General features: G+C 37.9%; 1 protein-coding gene across 1 annotated transcript in view; it reads left to right on the forward strand.

Moving 5' to 3' along the window:
* Nucleotides 1-7,803, forward strand: part of SLC4A9 (solute carrier family 4 member 9) — a 38,761-nt gene extending 30,958 nt beyond the window's left edge. The window contains exons 18-22 of the mRNA XM_015812149.1: nucleotides 595-663; nucleotides 1,650-1,823; nucleotides 5,604-5,759; nucleotides 6,886-6,985; nucleotides 7,708-7,803. Of these exons, the coding sequence (XP_015667635.1) occupies nucleotides 595-663; nucleotides 1,650-1,823; nucleotides 5,604-5,759; nucleotides 6,886-6,939 (453 nt within the window). The 3' untranslated portion in view covers nucleotides 6,940-6,985; nucleotides 7,708-7,803. The remainder of the gene's footprint in view (nucleotides 1-594; nucleotides 664-1,649; nucleotides 1,824-5,603; nucleotides 5,760-6,885; nucleotides 6,986-7,707) is intronic.
* The last annotated feature ends 11,911 nt before the right edge of the window (nucleotides 7,804-19,714 follow it).

A 19,714-nucleotide genomic window follows, 5' to 3' on the forward strand; every position in this document is an offset into this window, starting at 1 on the left:
CTATGTTTACTCCTGGGTTACCTCAGCTCAATAAGACTGTGCATGCTCTGACATGATTTCTCTTTGAAGGAATGATTCCACTATATGCTGTATTGAACAGAACCCTGTTCAAGCACTGTGCTTTTGGGTGCCACAATTTAAGTAACTCAGACAAACTGCAACAGCTACAGAGAAGGGCAACATAAATCAGCAGGACCCTGGAAACAAAATATTACAAATATTAACAGAAAATACTACATAGAATGTACACTGAGGGGAGGGGGGTTGGAAATCATGTAAAACCCCTTACATAATTTGTGACATAATGTAACTTTTGTATCCCTCTCTACTTGGAAAGGTTAAGGGAAGGTAGACTGAATAGACGGTTTTGATAGCCCATTTCTTACAGAGAAAGTTGATCACAGGGAATGGAAAAATACCTGAAGAGATGTCACATAAAAGAAGGCAGAAATGTTGTGTATTATCTCAGAGCGAAGAACTTGAATCAACTCATTGTAAAGCAAACATTGACAGTAATGTTTTACTGACCTTAAAGACAGTATTTTGTGACTTATACTTTAAATGTAATTAATTTTCTTTCTTTCATATCCCAAGTTTATCCCAATGCCTGTGCTGTATGGCATTTTCTTTTATATGGGCATATCTGCACTTAGCAGTATTCAGGTGAGTGCAAAAAAGTTGTAGAAATACATTCTGCAGGGTTGGGGATGGTGGTAGTGTGACTTTTGATGAAGTTTAATTCAATCAGCAGAGTATCTAACATTTTCTAAGACATATAGTCTGAATAATGTGGGAAGGCTCTGTCTATAATTAAGGTCTCCTGGATGTTTGTGTACTCCTTTTCAAGAAGTTGTGGGAGTTTTGTTTACTTGTTTGTTTTGTGCCTTTGAATCAGTCTTGACTCCTGGGCACTGTCTGGATTAGTCCCTATAGTTTTTTGGGCAAGATTTTCAACAGTAGTTTGCCACTGCCTTTTTTCTACAGCTGAGAGAGAGTGACTAACTAACCCAAGGTCACACAGATGGCTTCATGCCCAAGGCCGGATTAGAATCACAGTCTCTGGTTTCTAGCCTGCTGACTTAACCACTACAAAGAAGTCCGCAGTGCTAATAAAGCAGAAGATGCAAGAGGTGGTTTTAAAAGTAAAGCTGGACCACAGAGCATTCTTAATGTGTAAGGAAAGAGGCTAGATCAGCCCTTGATTCACTTACTATTCCAGATTTGTAATTTCAGTTGTAAAATGGGGAGCAAGTCATGCTTAGCCAAGCAACCCTGAAATGTATTGGAAATTCTCTTTTTATATCTTAGGGCTAATCTAATTCACCCAATTCCAGGCAGAGATGGAATATTCATTTATTTTCCTATGTCTCTGCAATCATGCCTGACTCTGAGTGGCTTACAGATCTCCCCAAAGGGTAATAATATTAAAGCACAACAATGCATAATAAGTAATAAGCAATGTGTAATAAGTAAAATCCCATGTACTGATGAAGCATTCACATGAAAAGAAACTCAAAAGACTCCTTCACCTCCCAGGAGCCTCCTGAAATAACTTGGGCAGGGCCAATTTTATATCAGAGATAGAAGTGGGCAGCCACTGATTTCTGCTTGGGGGCTTCCACTATATTTCTTGCTTTCATTTTTTCCAGTTCATGGAGAGACTTCAACTCTTGTTGATGCCTGCTAAACACCAGCCAGACTTCATTTATCTACGCCACGTTCCACTATGCCAAGTGCATCTTTACACCTTCATTCAGATCTTCTGCCTTGCTGTCCTGTGGCTCATTAAGTCAACTGCAGCTGCCATCATCTTCCCTTTAATGGTAAGAGTCCTTAGACATGAATTTCTTGTAGTACAGCCATATGTCATGCAGAGAATGAGTGAATCTGCCCAAGATCTTTTCCTATGTACAGAAAAGCCATTTATTATCCATAGCATTCTACCTCCTATTACACATCTATACAATCTTTAATTTATTCAACTTGGGAGAAAAACTCATTCCACCTAGCTGCACCCATTTATTAGTTATTTTCTGAATATTTATCAGACATACTGGGTTTTTTATATTCATTTATATTTTATATCAATATTTTGAAATAAACATTCCATTATTTTAAAATATCTGGTTGCTTTTAATGGTTCTATCAAACTTTATTTCAAGCCTGAATTTTAATCTTAATGTAATTATTAATGTTTTAAAATGCTGTAATTATTTGTTTGATTGTTCATAAATCCCAAAGGTGCTTTTTCATGAGGCAACTGGACTTTCTTGGTTTTTCTTTGAAGACGTTTCGCTTCTCATCCAAGAAGCTTCTTCAGCTCTGGATGGTGGGGAATGGAAGGATTTATACTCCTTGCAAACAGCTGCATCATTTGCATTCGTTTAGAGAGACATTGAGGCCACCTGGAGGTTTATCTGGGTTCTCAGGGTCACCTGAGTAGTGCAAATGGGTGTGGAGCCTTCTTGGAACTGCTGAAAGGACTGTGTTGTAGACTGGAGATAGATGGTGTCATATCCCTCCCCCTCTGTTGAGAGAGGGCTGTTCAATTTTGACATAGATGGCCTCTTCGACCCCTTTTTCAAACCAGCGGTCCTCTCTGTCCAGAATGTGGACTTTGCTGTCTTTGAAAGTGTGACCTTTGTCTTTTAAATGCAGATGGACTGCTGAATCTTGTCCTGATGGGTTTGTTCTCCTATGTTGTGCCATGCGTTTATGAAGTGGTTGTTTTGTTTCCCCAATGTACAGATCTGCACATGGATCACTTCATTGTATTGCATATACCACGTTGCTCAGTTTGTATCTGGGTGCTGAAAAAGCTTCTTGGGTGAGAAGCGAAATGTCTTCAAAGAAAAAAACAAGAAAGTCCAGTTGCCTTGTGAAAAACTACATTTGGGATAACTATGACCTGGATGACTGAGAATCTAGATAGATAGATAGATAGATAGATAGATAGATAGATAGATAGATAGATAGGTAGGTAGGTAGGTAGGTAGGTAGGTAGGTAGGTAGATATAAACACGTGTATATATTGCCTACTTCAAAGGATGCAAAGCAGTTTACTGTATAACAAAAGAAGAAAATACAAATGTATAACCAACAACCTCCAACAAATACAAATAATAATCAGAATAAACCCCATTCCTAAGGCAGCCTTTCTATGTCTTGTTACCCTATGGAACAAAACAATCCTAAATAGTTTTCTAAAAGTATTTTAGAAATATTTTTACTCTGAAGGGCATCGTGTAACTCAGGAGGCAAGGTGTTCTCAAGAAGGGCTAGATCAAGACATGGTGAAGTAAAGGTAAAAGTAAAGGAGTCCCTGCAGATTTTACTCCACTAGTCATTGCCAACTATGATGCTCATCTCTGTTTCAAAGCCACTGAACCAGCGCTGTCCGAAGACATTTCTGTGGTCATGTGGCCAGCATGACATCACGAAGCGTTGTTATCTTCCCACCATAGTGGTACCTATTTATTTGCATTTGCATGCTTTTGAACTGCTAGGTTGGCAGACGCTGGAGTGAGGATGGGAGTTCATCCTGTTGCATGGCGTTCTGGTCTCCAGTTTCCAGATGACCAGCCCAGTATCTTAACCACTGAGCCACCGTGCCACCCTTAGATCAATTGCCATTTCAGAATGGGGCATATGATCATCTTCTGCAAGGGAGAACCCAACTCTTCCCCTCAAGAAAGGATTAGCTATTACCCTTGCCTGGCTACCCATATGACCAAAACAGGTTATCATTTTGCTCACAGATGGCAGAGTTCATGCCATTAAGAGACTGACTGCATTCTTGGCCTTCACAAATTAAAAACAAACAAACAAACACTAGATAGTCTAGTAAGAGGTTGCCTGGCCCGCATCCAAGTAGTACCCAACTCTGAGTGAAACTAAATAATTGTATCTGTGAAACGGCTCACAAATGTCACAGCAAACTGCAAGAGGATTGTCACCTCTCTTTTTTTTTCTAAAGGAACAGGTAATCTTAAGCAGAGTTACTGGATGTGAATCTACATATTCACTAAACATGAAGAATGCTAAGCATGCTCTTAAATGTGGGTATGGAACTGCATTTGGTCAAAGTGACTTCATTTTATATTATTCTAGGTTCCCTTTATTCATTTTATCTTCTATAGCTCCTTGGTTGGAGGCAACCTCATGTTAAGGCATGTAGTAAAACTGCTCATAAGATTGCTAGGAAATCCCCCAAATTGTCTCAGAAATCCCACCCCTACAGATATCAAATATGCTAACAATGTGCATAAAACTAAAAAGCAATCTGATCATGGCAGAAGACTGATAGTAATATTCATCTTGAATCCATATTGAGGCAAAAGCCAGGCCTATTAGAATGATCTCAGATATGGCAACATCCCTGGCCTCCCTCAATCAGCTTTCTGTGATGCAAACCACAGAATATATATCCACCCATCCAGTGATGGGATTCAAATATGTGAACAACCAGTTCTCTGTGTGGATGCTGCTTCCAGAAGTCCATTTTGGGCCTGGGCAACAAAAAATTAGCTACCGGTCCTGCCGAAGTGGTGCGAACTGGCTGAATCCCACCACTACACCCACCATGTCACCCCACATAATCCTATTGCGCATGCAGTTACAGTCTCCAAAAGCATCCTGAGCCAATAAGACCTAGCCATCCTATTATTTGGTTAAAGGGGAGCAGAAGTACCAGTAGTGGGGACCTGCAACAACTTGCCCAATGTGTCCATCATGCCACCTGTGACTCATCCCCATAGAAATATATTCTTCTATCACATCAGCTTCCTAGAGCTTGCCCCAAAACTCAGCACAGGGATGACTACTGTTATTATTTATCATCATCTGATACGCTATGCTATTAATTCCCATAGATTCTAACTTCAGGATGCAAAAAAAATTCACATCATTCTGTTCAACTTCCTATAACAGGATAAAGTTAAGCTAAACCTCTATATCTTAAAAGACTTTCTGCATAGGCATTTTTATGGCTCTTCAAAATCCAGATCAGACACTGAGTATTGGAGGGGTGGGGAACTGTTCCATAGAAGTGGGCCATCATCAGATATATTACTTCCCACTGCGATCCAGAATTTATGGTACTCTGTCACACTCTCACTCCAGGGAAGAGGGATTTCATTGCATACATCTCATTCAAGTTGTTCAGCTGTGGGCTGGGAATGGGATGAAGTCAAAGTCGCGAGGGTATGTTATAACCAGGACCTATTCGTGTAGGGTCATGGGACAAATGTCTCTATGCCTAGAATTCCCTAACAAAATGTCCTTATGGCAGTTTTTGTCCTCATTCAAACACCTCTTCAAACTCATATTTTCTGTGAAGTCTTTGGCATCACCCTTTAGTTCTCACCCCAAACCAAAACAAAATGTAAAAACAAATACCCACATTTGCTCATACTAATCCCTCATTAGCTTTGTCTTTGCTTTTGTTCCACTTCTCTTTTTCAACATTTAAAGTGTAAATTCCTTGGACAGTTTAATATATTTTTATATTCTTCTGTGATGTTATATATACAGTAATAACACTGTTTAAAGTATTAATAATTACAAGCAGACTAATTTTATGTGATGATTATCTCACCTTCTAGCTGCTGGCTCTAGTGGGTATTCGGAAGGCAATGGAATACATCTTCCCTCTACAACATCTGAGTTGGTTAGATGATAGTATGCCAGAAAAAGACAAAAAAGAGGAAGAAGAAAAGCTGAAGAGGATACAAGATCAGGATGAGAGCGACAGTGAAGATGTGAGCATAATTACATTTTGGTGAATAAACAAGGTTGGGAAAGTGCTAAACTGGGTAGTAATTAGAAATTCTTTCTGTACCACCATCTCAAAATCCCAGGGTAAAATACTGAAGAAGTAAAATGTGTGACTTTTTTATGGGCAGAGAGTTCCTATCACTACCAGGCAAATCCTTCAGAAGTCATTTTCAGAATAACGAGAGCTGTAATCCATGTTAGCTTGGAATCAGCACATTAGCTCAATCCAAGTTTTGGGGTCTGAGAAAATTAGTTGATCAATATTGACAATCATTAAACTACATATAGTTGTGGGACTGCAGGGACTAGATTTCCTTTAAATTTTTGCTGTCATTTACAGTACTCAAAAGAATGTAATGTGCTTTGTATGCACATCTAAATAAGAAATCCCCTCATTCACAGCTTGGGCTGACATCCTTTGGAAGGATGAAATAGTGGCACCTTTGTAGCTAGCCTCTGCAGGCTTCAGTTTCAGCTATCAGAAAATATACTTGGTTAGTTGATTATCAGCTTGGCTTCAACACTGTGTTTTTTATCTTTATCATCCTAACTTTTATCAGTATTCCTTTCAGGGCCAATATTGTTTTGACTTAGCTGAGTAATAGCCATGCCCTTTTTCTGGATAATACTAACCACTGATAACTAGCTCCAGCTCCTGGGTACTCTTCACTGTTTGCTCCACAAGCAACTCATAAGATATATTGGGGTTTTTTTCTTCTTACAATTGACAAGATAACAGAATAACATACGTGGACCTTGGAGGTTTTCTACCCAATCCCCTGCTCAAGCAGTCTCTCTTCCAGCAATGCCCCTGCAGACTGTAGTTTTCAGCAAAGTAGGACTGTTGCAAATCACTCTTAGAGAAAAGCTAGCAAATGTCTAGAATGGAGGTTAAGTATTTTCAGATACTGGTATGGAGTGAGGGATAAAAGATCCTCTCTGCAGAAAGGATCTCTCTGTAAGGTGACTTTTCCTCCATTGTATCTTTTCAAAGGTTATAAAATCATTTTCTGAGGGAGGGGGAAAATATATCAAAAGCACGAGTGAGTATATATATATATTACTTCTCTCCTTCTAATAACTGTTTCTTTGACTTATGTTCATTTTTAGTCTGAACTTATGTACCAAGAAAAAGGACCAGAGATCAATATCTCTGTGAACTAGATGAAGAGATATCTATCAGTTGACAAGCCAAAGATGAACATGGAGGGTACGTAGCAATATTTTTTTAAAACAAGGCATAGCCTATGGGGAAGTTTAGACTAAATAGAGAATAAAATGTTTACTATGAGTGTGATAGTCAATCAGTTGTGGGACTACGGTATCCAGGTGGAGGGAATGTAATCCTTAAGAGTTCCCTTTCTTACTATTGCACGAAGTAAGAGATTGGAAGTGAGGAAAAAATACACGTGAAGAGAAAAAAAACCTGGCTGCCTCAAAAAGTCTGGTTTTATTAGGGTAGCAAACATCCTGCATTTTACTCTCCCTGGCATAGGTTTTGCCAGTTTCACTCTTACCTAAAAAGATGCTGTTGCCATTGGCAATACTGTATCACTGTGACTGAGGACAGAACGTCCAAGCTGTCTGTCCATGGCACTTAGCAACTTAGCCATAGTGACAACCCCAAGGCAGATACAGCCCGTGTGTCTCTGATCTGGAAGATCTCCGAGGAACAAGGAACATCACTGTTTTATTTTCCCCATGTGCATGTACAAGCAATTATAGTTAAATAATTCCCATTGATGCCATCACTTTTTGAAGCTTGGATATGTTTGCATCTCATAAAGATTTCTCAGTAGGCTGAAAACGTGTCTTTCACTCTCTGGTATTAGTTGCTGTGATAGGAGCAGAACGATAAATTAAACAAGCACAACAAAAGACAACTAAGGGGACATGTTGAAAAAAATTACACAAAGCTGGTTCTTCTTACAGGTGCCTTCATCTTGTGGGTATTACCTAATCTGTTTTATAAGCTGCTTGGAAGACCTTTGATCTGGAAGTCATCTCATAACTACGGAAGAGGATGATAATGATAGCATGCATGTGCATTTCCTCGCTTACACTGTACATTTAGTATTAAATGACTTTCAGGAAATCATATACAATTGTATATTTAGTTCCTTGATATTTTTCACTATTAATTGCTTCACAGCATGTGTCACAAATACAGAATGTGGGGTCCTTGATATGCAGTTTGGGGGTTATTTACAGAATATAAACAACAAATATTGAATGTGCAATGAAACAAATCACTTTTCTTCTTTACATACAAAGCCTCAAGCTGTTGCCTTTAAGGTGATTCTGGGTAGTTGGAGGAGGGGAAGGAGGCAGCATTTTCAGATGTTTTCATTTACACGATATATGATGAGTCTTATAAAGATGTAAAGCAGAGTTAAATGTTTTGAGAAATTGAAGCATAAACTGAAAATTGCTTAGGCATTCTGTGACATTGCTTGTACACTCAGTTAAGCATGGGTTAGTTAAGTATAGTTCGTTTATTTATTGCTGGCTTATTACATAACCTGAGTTAATCTGCTGATGAACAGAAGTCATACAACACATTAACTCAGCATCAATGTACGAATCCAGTCTCTGTGTATGTATGTATGTATGTGTGTGTGTGTGTGTGTGTGTTTCTCAGATGTGTTTTGCTGTGCTATGGATATCCATGTTGAATATGCCTTCCAAATTCCATTAAATACCATGGAATCTAGAAAATCATAATATGTGACATCACCCTTTATTTATTCATGACACAGTGATCATTTCTGGGTTGCCTGCATTATTTAAAACTTCCCAAAGGTATGCTAAATAAAATTTGTCAAAAGAAATATTGTTGCAAAATTTCCTTATTTGTTTCCTAGTATATTTTGAATTCTAGTTCTTCTTACTTTTCCTCATTATTATTTTTTTCTGCTGGAGAAATTTACGGTGATGATCAGAAATGCTTGTTCTGTCCCTTCAGAAATTTGTCCAGTTAAAATGTTAGCTTTGATTTCTCAGAAAACCTTTTTCATCTGTGGATGATAAATGCAAGCAACACATTTCTTGCATGGAGTAGGAAAGGCCTGCGTGAATTCTATTTTGCAGTATATTAAGAATGACTTTGCAAAAACAAAACTAAAATGGAAAGCTCTTGAAAGTTCTTCTGACAAAAACCATGTTGATGATGCTTACTTTAATGAATAATTCGTCGTCGTCCTCAGCTATTCAGTCGTGTCTCTGACCCTCAGCCGCTCTAGGAATCAGCACTCTCCATGCCCCTCTCTCTTGCACCGCCTCCTTCAGATTCTCCATGGTCACCCGGGGTCATTCAGCCAGCAGGTACTAGGACAGCCCCTTTTTCTTCTTCCACTGATCACTCCCAGCATGATTGACGTTTTGAATGAGTCAGCTCTCATGAATAATTATAATACATTAAACCCAGTTCTTTTATTCTTCAAAACCCAGATCTAGTTAATATTGCAAGAAACAACAAAAAACAATACCCAGAATCATTATTTTAGCAACAAGCTTTTTAAAAACCTTAATTGTAGGATTATACAGGTAGACCTCAACTTACAACCACCTGAGCCCAAAGTTTCTGTTGCTAAGTGTTAAGTGAACCACTGCAGCTGTTAAGTTAGTGACACGGTTGTTAAGTGAATATTGCTTCTCCATTGACTTTGCTTATCAGAGGGCTCCAAAAGGTGGTCACATGACCCTGGGGACACTGCAATAGTCATAAGTGTGAAAAACAGTTGTAAGTCATTTTTTTCAATGCCACTGTAACTTCAAACATTCACCAAATGAATGATTTTAAGTGGAAGACTATCTGTATTTATGTTCTAAAAACCCTAAAAGACCCTTGTGAATAATCCAAGAAAGCGTGAAGAAGATAGAATGACCCTCTGATCATTTTATTGATAGTAACAGCAAAATTGGGAAAAAGCCAACTACTTTAAAATCCTTAAATACTGTTTTAGAAAATAATAGGATTGGAAGTGGCTATTGAGTCTGATTTCCATTTATCAGTTCAGGAATCCAAATTGAATCAACCCCAAAACAGCAAATTGGTCAGATTCCACTTTCTAAGTCAGAGGCCCCCAACCTTTTGGGCCACCAAGGACCGGTTCTGTGGAGAAAGATTTTTCCGCAGACCAGAGGGGGCGTGGCTTCGTGTGCTGCTCCTGTTCTAGGTCATGGACTGAAGCACCTCTTCTCTATCTCACTACAGAGACTAGAACAAAAAAAAAGGTTATTTGTGGAAGGAAGCTTATATTGCTATAACTGGTCCCACTGTGAAATTAGGAATTCTTGCTGTTACGAAGGTGTTTTTGATTTTATTGTTTATTTTAATAAGAAATTTGAATTTACCTTCCTATAACATATAGTGGTACCTTGGTACTCAACTGCTTTGAAACTTACTTCATTTTGGTACTCAGCGCATTTTGTCATAAAAAATTTGTCTCTGTTGGTGTCAGCTCACTATATTATTCCTTATGGGGAAAAATTGTTCGGTACTCATTGTTTTTTGTACTCATCACACCTCCCGGAGCCAATTAATGATGAGTACCGAGGTGCCACTGTAAATCCATTACTTTTTGTTCTACTCTCTGGACTGATACAGAAGAGATGCTTCAATCCCTGGCTCAGAAAGCCATGCTTTCTGAAGGCTAAATAATGCTTGATTTTTCAAATGCTTTATGAAACAGTCCTTCAATATTGCCCTCTTTAACAAAGCGAAGATAGATGCATTTTTGGAAGTCCCTTGCCTTTTGCATTATGTATCCTTACCCCTTAGATTTCACTTCATTCAAGATATCGTAGCAGTGGGATCTCAGTTGCTCCAGCCTCTTTTGAGTCCAGCTTGTACATCTGGCAGTTCTTGTTGCACATACTGATGAAGTCTAGTTTGCAAAATCTTGAGCATTACCTTAGTAGCATATGGGACAAGTGCAAAACATTTAAGTAGTTTTAACATTTTTTTAGTATGCTATATTTTGGGACTAAGATATTAGATATTTTTTTTTGCTAAACTTGATTTGGATTTGCAACTAAGGGATTAAGTTAATGGATGCATTATAGTAAAAACCCAGATGAGAACTGTCCCTTAGGCCAGGGCTTTTCAACCAGTGGTACGGGTACCACCTGTGGTACATTGGCACCTGGCAGGTGGTACGCAACCATCCTAGAAAAGTGGTAGAGGGGGAGGGAAATGAGAGTGATGCCGGGCGGGCAGGTAGGTGTCTTGCTCGGCTGTGCCTTGGGGGACACTTTTTTCAGCGCCATTGTAACTTCAAACAGTCACTAAGCGAACTGTTGTAAGTCGAGGACTACTTGTACTTTATCACTTTTTTCCTTTTGTGGGGGGTCATCAAGTTTTTGACACCTTGCTAGGTGACTGGTGGTACTTGAATATTGCCATATCCTAAATGTGGTACAATGGGTGAAAAGGTTGAAAAGCCCTGCCTTAGGCGTCCAGGATATTGACATTGGTTAATTTTGAAAAGGCTAAGCTTGTGAACTTTTACATAGAGCCACACCACCACCAAACAAAAAAAATCCAAGAATAGACTAGATAGGGAAGTTGAAAAAATATCCTGATGGAAAAAAATGTACATGAGAAAAAAATTAATAATTGCCTGGAATAATGGATTTATTTTTTAAAATTCATCTAATTTACAGTGGCATTGTATAAAGTTTATAAATCAAGAGACATCAAAGAATTTAAATAAATATTTATGGTTCAACTATTATGCTTTTAAATGGCTTTAACTGGAACTTGATCAGTTCTATACTTTGAATATTGAATACTTTTAAAGTCTAAGCAGATCTACTGGGAATGGAGAATATGTGTTAAATTACAGACTTTTTGTGTGAACTGAATCAAAATAAGATAATGCTGAAAGAAATTTTCTGGAGATAATCCATAGTGATTATAATAAAATTAATTTCCAATACGTAAAACTTTATTACACTTTGTTTTCTATAAATGTAGAATAGTTATTAAGCAATGGACCTTTAAAAAAAACTTTTGTTTTTGAAATCTTGGTTGCTTATTCAATAAATTTAGCTGTATTCTTTACTTTACAGAAAGCATTTGACATTATTGAAACAATGCAATATGGATAAAATTCCCATACAGGGGTATAACAAATTAAGTTGCTTGTTTTTTACCATGTTAAAGATTTAATTACCTGCTTACCAATGATTTTCAAATTGCTGCAAAAGAAGGAATATCAACTTGAATGTAGCTAGGAGACAGTAGAAACAAAGATCAATGGCACAATGGAAGACATGGTTGCAGATCAATGATAATAGACTGGGAGAGGTTAACATCTAGGAAAGGAATTTTTCAAGGAGACTCGTTATCACCACTACTGTTTGTCATTGCACTGATTCCTCTATCAACAATACTAAATAACTCAGGCCATGGCTATCAAACATCAAAAACATCTACCAGGCTATCCCTCCTTCTTTACTCGGATGATCTCAAACTGACAGACTTGAACACTGGGCGCTATCTAACAAAATGAAATTCAATGGTGAAAAAAGTAAGGTTTTACATTTAGGCAAGAAAAACCAAATGCACAGATATAGTATAGGTCAGGGGTAGGCAACATTGGCTCTTTTATGACTCGTGGACTTCAACTCCCAGAATTCCTGAGCCAACATGGCTGGCTCAGGAATTCTGGGAGTTGAAGTCCACGAGTCATAAAAGAGCCAAGGTTGCCTACCCCTGGTATAGGTGGTACCTTGCTCAATAGTAGCAACTGTGAGAGGGATCTCGGAGTCCTAGTGGACAATCACTTAAATATGAGCCAGCAGTGTGCTGCAGCTGCCAAAAAAGCCCACACCATGTTAGGCTGCATTAACAGAGGGATACAATCAAGATCACGTGAAGTGTTAATACCACTTTACAATGCCTTGGTAAGGCCACACTTGGAATACTGCATCCAGTTTTGGTCACCACGATGTAAAAAAGATGTTGAGACTAGAAAGAGTACAGAGAAGATCAACAAAGATGATCAGGGGACTGGAGGCTAAAACATATAAGGTATGGCTGCTGGAATTGGGTATGTCTAGCGTAATGAAGAGAAGGACGAGGGGGGACATGATAGCAGTGTTCCAATATCTCAGGGGCTGCCACAAAGAAGAGGGAATCAAGCTATTCTCCAAAGCGCTTGAAGGCAGCACAAGAAGCAACGGATGGAAACTAACCAAAGAGAGAAGCAACCTAGAACTAAGGAGAAATTTCCTGACATTTAGAACAATTAATAAACAGTGATGTTTATTAATGCTGTTTTATGATCACTGTGTGGAAATTGTATTTATATTACTGATGTAAGCAACTGACTATCATGATTGATAGAAGCATTTGAAATAAATGTCATCAACTAAATCCACAGGCTTCAAATTTAAGCACGTTGGCAGTGACACATCTAACAAGAAAGAAAGAAAGAAAGAAAGAAAGAAAGAAAGAAAGAAAGAAAGAAAGAAAGAAAGAAAGAAAAGACAACAGCTGCACAAAGTAATTATAAGCTTCTAGACAAGACTCAGAAAAGTTGGATCATGCCCAAAATGAGCAAAGAAAATAAAGGATATGTTTGGACCAGTAAGTGGATTTACATTATGCCTGTTCATGTTATCAAAGAAGAAGAGACTAGAAATAAAAGAAGGGTATAGGATAGTCCTAAGGATGCTATGGCCTGGATAATAATAGTTTTATTTCAAAATGCATACTGTTATTAAGTTCTCTAATAACTAACACAAAGGCTCACTTTTAAACTTCTACTAGGAAATTGGTGGCATTGCAAGAATCTACTTTCTTGGAAAAATTTCCCTGTCAATAAATAAGTGCAGGCTCCTTCCCTTATTATTAGGGATGCCCAGACAAAGGTGCTTGGAATCTTTTGCTCCTGATAATTACTCCAGTTTTGTCTCAGCTGGGCCATCACTATACAAAACAGAACAAAATAGAAATCCTGACACAAGATTTCTGGTTACTTCAGATATGTATAAGGTGTGTGTATGTGTGTGTGTGTGTGTGCGCACACATTCTTATATTCAGAAATCTGGCTGAGTTGAGGTCCTGAAGAAAAAGTAATTTTGAACCCTGTAAAAACCAAATATACATCTATAAATTTTGTTTTAAGTGTATTCTCCAGTGTCTGTACTAGATGCATTGCCTTTAGACTTTCACTAGTCTGAACATTTTGCATGATATACTATAGCAGTGGTCATTTGCAGTGATGAAGTTCTGTCCATCAGTGTTTTGAGCAAATAACTGATTAATTCTAAAAAAAACAACTGATGAATCTGATTATGTTCTCTATTCTTGCTTTTTTTTTCCTCCTTGTATTTCTAAGAGTGAAGTTATATGCTCCCTTTTCATTTTGAGATGAAATGAATAAATAGTGAAATAAACATTATGGAGATTAACAACAAATCCCAGTGAGATAACTGAAGTTCAGTTTGAGGCAGGGGGAAAAAGAAATCATCTTTTAAAAATTACAGGCAGTGTCTGCTGCAAAAACATTTTGAATAGTTGGCTATGATCCATCAAGAAAATTTATGAGTTTTAATGCTGCACAAATGGTTTATTTCTACATATTTCTACATGTGCATAGATAGGGAAAAGAAAAGAAACAACCAAGAAACCTGGCGACTCCTGGTCCATTTGTGCCAAATCATGACAAACAAATATAATCTCATCTGTGTTGTCATTCAACAACAAATAAGTAGGAATACATACATTTTCATCCTTTCCATGTGTTAAACAGAAAACATTGAAAAAGATAAGGACAAAAACACAAAGTTGTCTTTACACACAAAGTGGTTCAACACAGGGCTTTTTAACCGGTGGTACGCGTACCACCTGTGGTACTTTGCCACGTGGCAGGTGGTACGCAACTGCTAGTCAAGTGTAGCAGGGGAGGGGAATGAGCCTAAGCAGCCTGAGGGAGAGGCAGCTGCAGCTGCATGATTGGGCTAGGCAGAAGCCCCAGGAGCCAGCAGGGCTCCAGCTGATTGGCTCCAGCTGATTGGTGCTTCCAGAAGCAGCTTGGAGCTGAAGGTGAACTGAAGAAAAAGGGGGGGGGGAGAGGAGAGGCTATAAAAGAACATGGTTTGGGTGGGGGAAGGGAAAAACAAGAAGAGGAAAGATTTAATCCCTTTAAACAAATGTAATTAGTTTTATCCCCTTTAATTGAACCTGTCTATGGCTTTTAGAAAGTTTTCTTTGAAGGTAAACAGGCTTAATTTAAAACTAAAGCTTTTTGCAATTGTCGGAGCCTTTCAGTCTAGAATTGCAACATTGTGACACGTGACACACCTGAGGCAGCTTAAAGAGAGAGAAAAATGGAGTTTGTGTTTATTTTATGTTCTTGTTTTGCACTTGATTCCTGTGTCTTTAAGGGTACAGGGAAGGGATGGGGGAGGTGCAGACTTACTACACTGTGGAAGATCTCAGAAGGGAGAGAGGAAGAAGGGCCGACCAGCTAGCTCAGGAGTCTACAAACTTAGCAACTTTAAGACCTGCGGACTTCAACTCCCAGAATTCCTCAACCAGCCATGAGGACTGAGGAATTCTGGGAGTTGAAGTCCACAAGTCTTATAAAAGTGCCAAGTTTGAAGACCCCTGAACTAGCTGGTAGTGGTGCATATTAATAAACATGGATAAATTCATCATACATTTGTCAGTGCAAAGGGAAAGGGATTCAGCAAAGGAACAGCCACTGAAGAAATTAAAACTGGTTCTTTTTTTTCTTTTTTTCTACAGTTTGTAATATTTTATTAGATTATAGAATAAAATACAAAAATGCAAAAGCAAATAGTAGGATATAGTGGGGAGGAAAAAGGGGGAAAAGTGAGGGGGAGAAGGGAAAAAGAACATACTTCCTCTGTTGCAGTAGAAGGAAGCATTAAGATTGAACCTCAACTTTTTACTTTTCCATAATATTATAAACTAGCCATTTCTATAACAACAAATGAATCTAATCAGTAAAACCCCAAATCCCCCTTTTTTTAGTCATCAAGTTTTTGACACCTTGCTAAGCACTGGTGGTGCTCAAATATTGTCATGTCCTAAAAGTGGTGGTTGTTGTTAATTGCGAAGTCGTGTCCGACCCATCGCGACCCCATGGACAACGTTCCTCCAGGTCTTCCTGTCCTCTACCATCTTCTGGAGTCCATGTAAGTTCATGCCTATTGCTTCATCGACTCCATCCAGCCACCTCATTCTCTGTCGTCCCCTTCTTCTATTGCCCTCAATCTTTCCCAGCATTAGGCTCTTCTCCAGTGAGTCCTTCCTTCTCATTAGGTGGCCAAAGTATTTGAGTTTCAACTTCAGGATCTGGTACAATCTGTGAAAAGGTTGAAAAGCCCTGCTGTATGGTATTACATGTGGAGAAGGTTTTGTGGTCAATGAAACAAATGAAGCTGATCTCTAATTTAAAAAAAGCAGCTAACTGGGTAAAAGAGAAAAGGCAACATGATGAGAAAAAGAGACAAAGAGAGGTAGGTAGGTCTGGGAACAGATGTTTCGGAGAATACCTGGCTCCATTCCTCAAAGATCTTTAATATTTCTGATAGTATAATATTTTATTTCATTCTTTAAGTCCCAATATTAATCGACATGAGTCTTGTATTTTTTTTCTTCTGCTTATTATCTTTACAGCCCCCAGTTTCCAGTTTCTAAAATAACCATTTATTTGTTATGACTTGAATAAAATCTTTTTGCTGACGATATTGCATTGTAATCTTTTAGGATATTTCCTAGAATTATGAACTTTTGTAAATTTTTGGCACATTATTAATTTTTCTAAATCAGAATTTAAATATCTCTACGACAATAGAAAATGTATTAAGCAAGTGAGCAGGAACTAAAATCTGAAAACATTCTTTCATCTAAAACAATTTCAATTAAGCCACAATTATTAATTATTCAATTGGGGAAATGAAAGTAATCAAAATTAAAATTATTGTGGTGTGGTAAAATAGCTGCAGTAAAAATGTCACTAATTCCTTGCTTCTTACATCACTTCCAAACAATTCATATAGAGGGGTTGTGTGTTTTTACTAATACACATATTACACCTTACCTGTAAAAAAAAATGGCAGACAAGCTTAGTAAATAAATAAATCTTTATTGATTAGCCCTTGGGCCATATCAAAGTGCAAAGTTCCAGCACCAAATCATTACCAAAGTCTGATAAAAGCAATTTAAAATAAAATTTGATAAAATACAGTTTAAAATGGAACTAGAGTAAAATATGACTTAAGATGAAATTGGAGTAAAATACAGTCTAAAATGAAGTTAAAATAGAGTACAGTAATTTAAAATAGAGATAAAATATGATAAAATTATATCTTGGAGTCACCCTTGCAATCTACCCCAATCAAGCTTAGTAAATGTTTACATAAAGGCAAGAATGTATAAAAACAGTAGTGAAGGGGGTCTTGGAATGCCAAGTATTAAATCTTATTAAGAAGCTAGCCATATCAATATTCTTAGTTTGATAAAGTCAAAAGATTTAACAATTTGATTAGTGGTGAAATATATAACAAAAATATTAAATATTCAAAATTCATTTCCTCTGAGTATGTTCAAAATTTGGAAAAAATGGGACTCTTAACTTCTTGAACCTTTTATATTTCGTCATGGCTTTTATGTTGATGAAAGTAAACAATATTTAAGTAGTGCAATGGAAGGACTTTGATATTCAGAAGATTTACATGAAAGGATCATTCCTAAAGTGGATCACAATTACAAATACATTTGGGAAATTTACTAATATTTATCCACTACCCAGTTCCAGTTTCTTAATGTAATTAAATATGGTTGTGTGTGTGTAATGTGGGTGTATTAATTTTTTAAAATTAAACCCATATTCATCTATATTGTGGATAGCTATATGTAGCACACATATAAGCTACTGGTTAAATTTACTGTAGCTATAGGGGAGCATCTTAACCATAACTGAAAATTATAGTTATTCACAGATTCCAAATCCATTCTGGAAAGCTAATCTATAGTTCATTCTATTTCCTATCTATGGCTGCAAAGCAGAGCTGGAACAACCAAAAAGCAAGGCTGCCTCAGCCACAATATCATCTTCCTTCTCTTCCTTGAATCCCACCCCCCTTGAATAACAGAGCTGGAAGGGACCTTGGAGATCTTCTAGTCCAACTCCCTGGTCAAGCAGGAGACCCTATACCATTCCAGACAAGTGGCTGTCCAGTCTCTTCTTTAAAACCTCCAGTGATGGTGTACTCACAATTTCTGAAGGCAAGCCATTCTACTGATTAATTGTTCTCACTGATAGGAAATTTCTCCTTAGTTCTAGGTTGCTTCTCTTCTTGATTAGTTTCCATCTGTTCTTTCTTATCTTGCCTTCTGGTGCTTTGATTAATTTCCATCCATTGCTTATTGCCCTGCCTTCAGGTGCTTTGGAGAATAGGTTGACCCCTCTTCTTTGTGGTAGCCCTTCAAATATTGAAAAATTGCTATCATGTTGCCCCTAATTCTTCTTTTCACTAGACTAGACAAACTGTTCTTCATGTTTTAGCCTCCAGCCCCCTAATCATCTTTATTGCTCTTTTCTGCACTCTTTCCAGAGTCTCACATCTTTTTATATTGTGGTGACCAAAACTGGTGCAGTATTCCAAGGGTGGTCTTACCAAGGCCTTATAATGTGGCACTAACACTTCACATGATCTTGATTCTATCCCTCTATTAATGCAGCCTAAGATTGCATTGGCTTTTTGGGTGGCTGCAGTACACTGCTGGTTCAAGTGACTGTCCACTAGGACTCCAAGATCCGTCTTGCAGTTACTGCTATTGATCCAAGTTTCACCTAATTTGTACCTGTATATTTGGTTTTTCTTGTCTAACGTGTAAAACCTTACTTTTTTCTACATTGAATTTCATTTTGTTAGAGAGCAGCCAATGTTCAAGTCTGTCAAGATCCATGTGGATCTTGAGCTTATCTTCTGGAGTGTTAGTTATTCCTGCCAGCTTGGTGTTGTCTGCAAATTTGATGAGTTCCCTTTCTATTCCTTCATCTAAATTGTTTATGAAAATGTTGAAGAGTACTGGGCCTAAAATGAAACCTTGTGGTACCCCAGTGCTTACTTACCTCTATTGAAAGAAAAATCTTAATCTGAGTCCAGTCCAAGCTGGGGATAAACAAAATGGAGACTGTTTTAGAAAGAAGGTTGTAGTTTATTGAAGAGCAAAGCCAGACAGAAGCATGACTCTGGGAAAGCTGACCATATGTAGCTGGGAATGGTGGCCCTTCTGGAGCTTTTGAGGTTGTTTCCTGTTCCTGTTTGAGGCTTTGTATTTCCTGTGAAATGTACCTTTCTTTGGAAGTTGAGAAAGTGGTCTTGTGTACTGTGAAGAATTAGGGATGAATGATCTGTAAAACAATGTGCAAAGCCCAGAGTATGCAAGTTATTGTTCATATTTCTAGATGCCCACCACAAGAATGCAGATTGCACTTTTATGGGATTCATTTGTATTCCTCTTGCAGAGATCTGGTAATCCAAATAATCCAACAGGGGAGAGCACTTTATCAAAAAGCTTATGTTTGCAGAGTTGCTCAAAGAACCCTGAATGTAATGGGTCTCCTAAAAAGATCAATATAGCATCCAAGTACATCACAACATATCCAAAATGTAAGAAAATATTTCATTCATGAATCTGGAGTAGACCATGCCACAATTAACACAATCAAAAGGCATGCCTGTATTCAATTTGCCACAACTGTTATCAGAGGCAGTTAAATATTCATTCCTGTTTCATTCTGGTCACATTTGTGGGAAGTCAGCCCCCCCCCCCAGAGAAGGAAATATTAAAAGGGCAGAATATTATATTTCCTCAAAGGATCTTAAAGAGGCAGAAAAGCATGCCCAGTTTTTCTTAATAGCCCCAAGTCTCCCTCCCCCAAGCAAA

The sequence above is a fragment of the Protobothrops mucrosquamatus genome, unplaced genomic scaffold (assembly GCF_001527695.2).
Source record: "Protobothrops mucrosquamatus isolate PMUCROS unplaced genomic scaffold, P.Mucros_1.0 scaffold71, whole genome shotgun sequence".
In the NCBI taxonomy this organism is placed as follows: Eukaryota; Metazoa; Chordata; class Lepidosauria; order Squamata; family Viperidae; genus Protobothrops; species Protobothrops mucrosquamatus.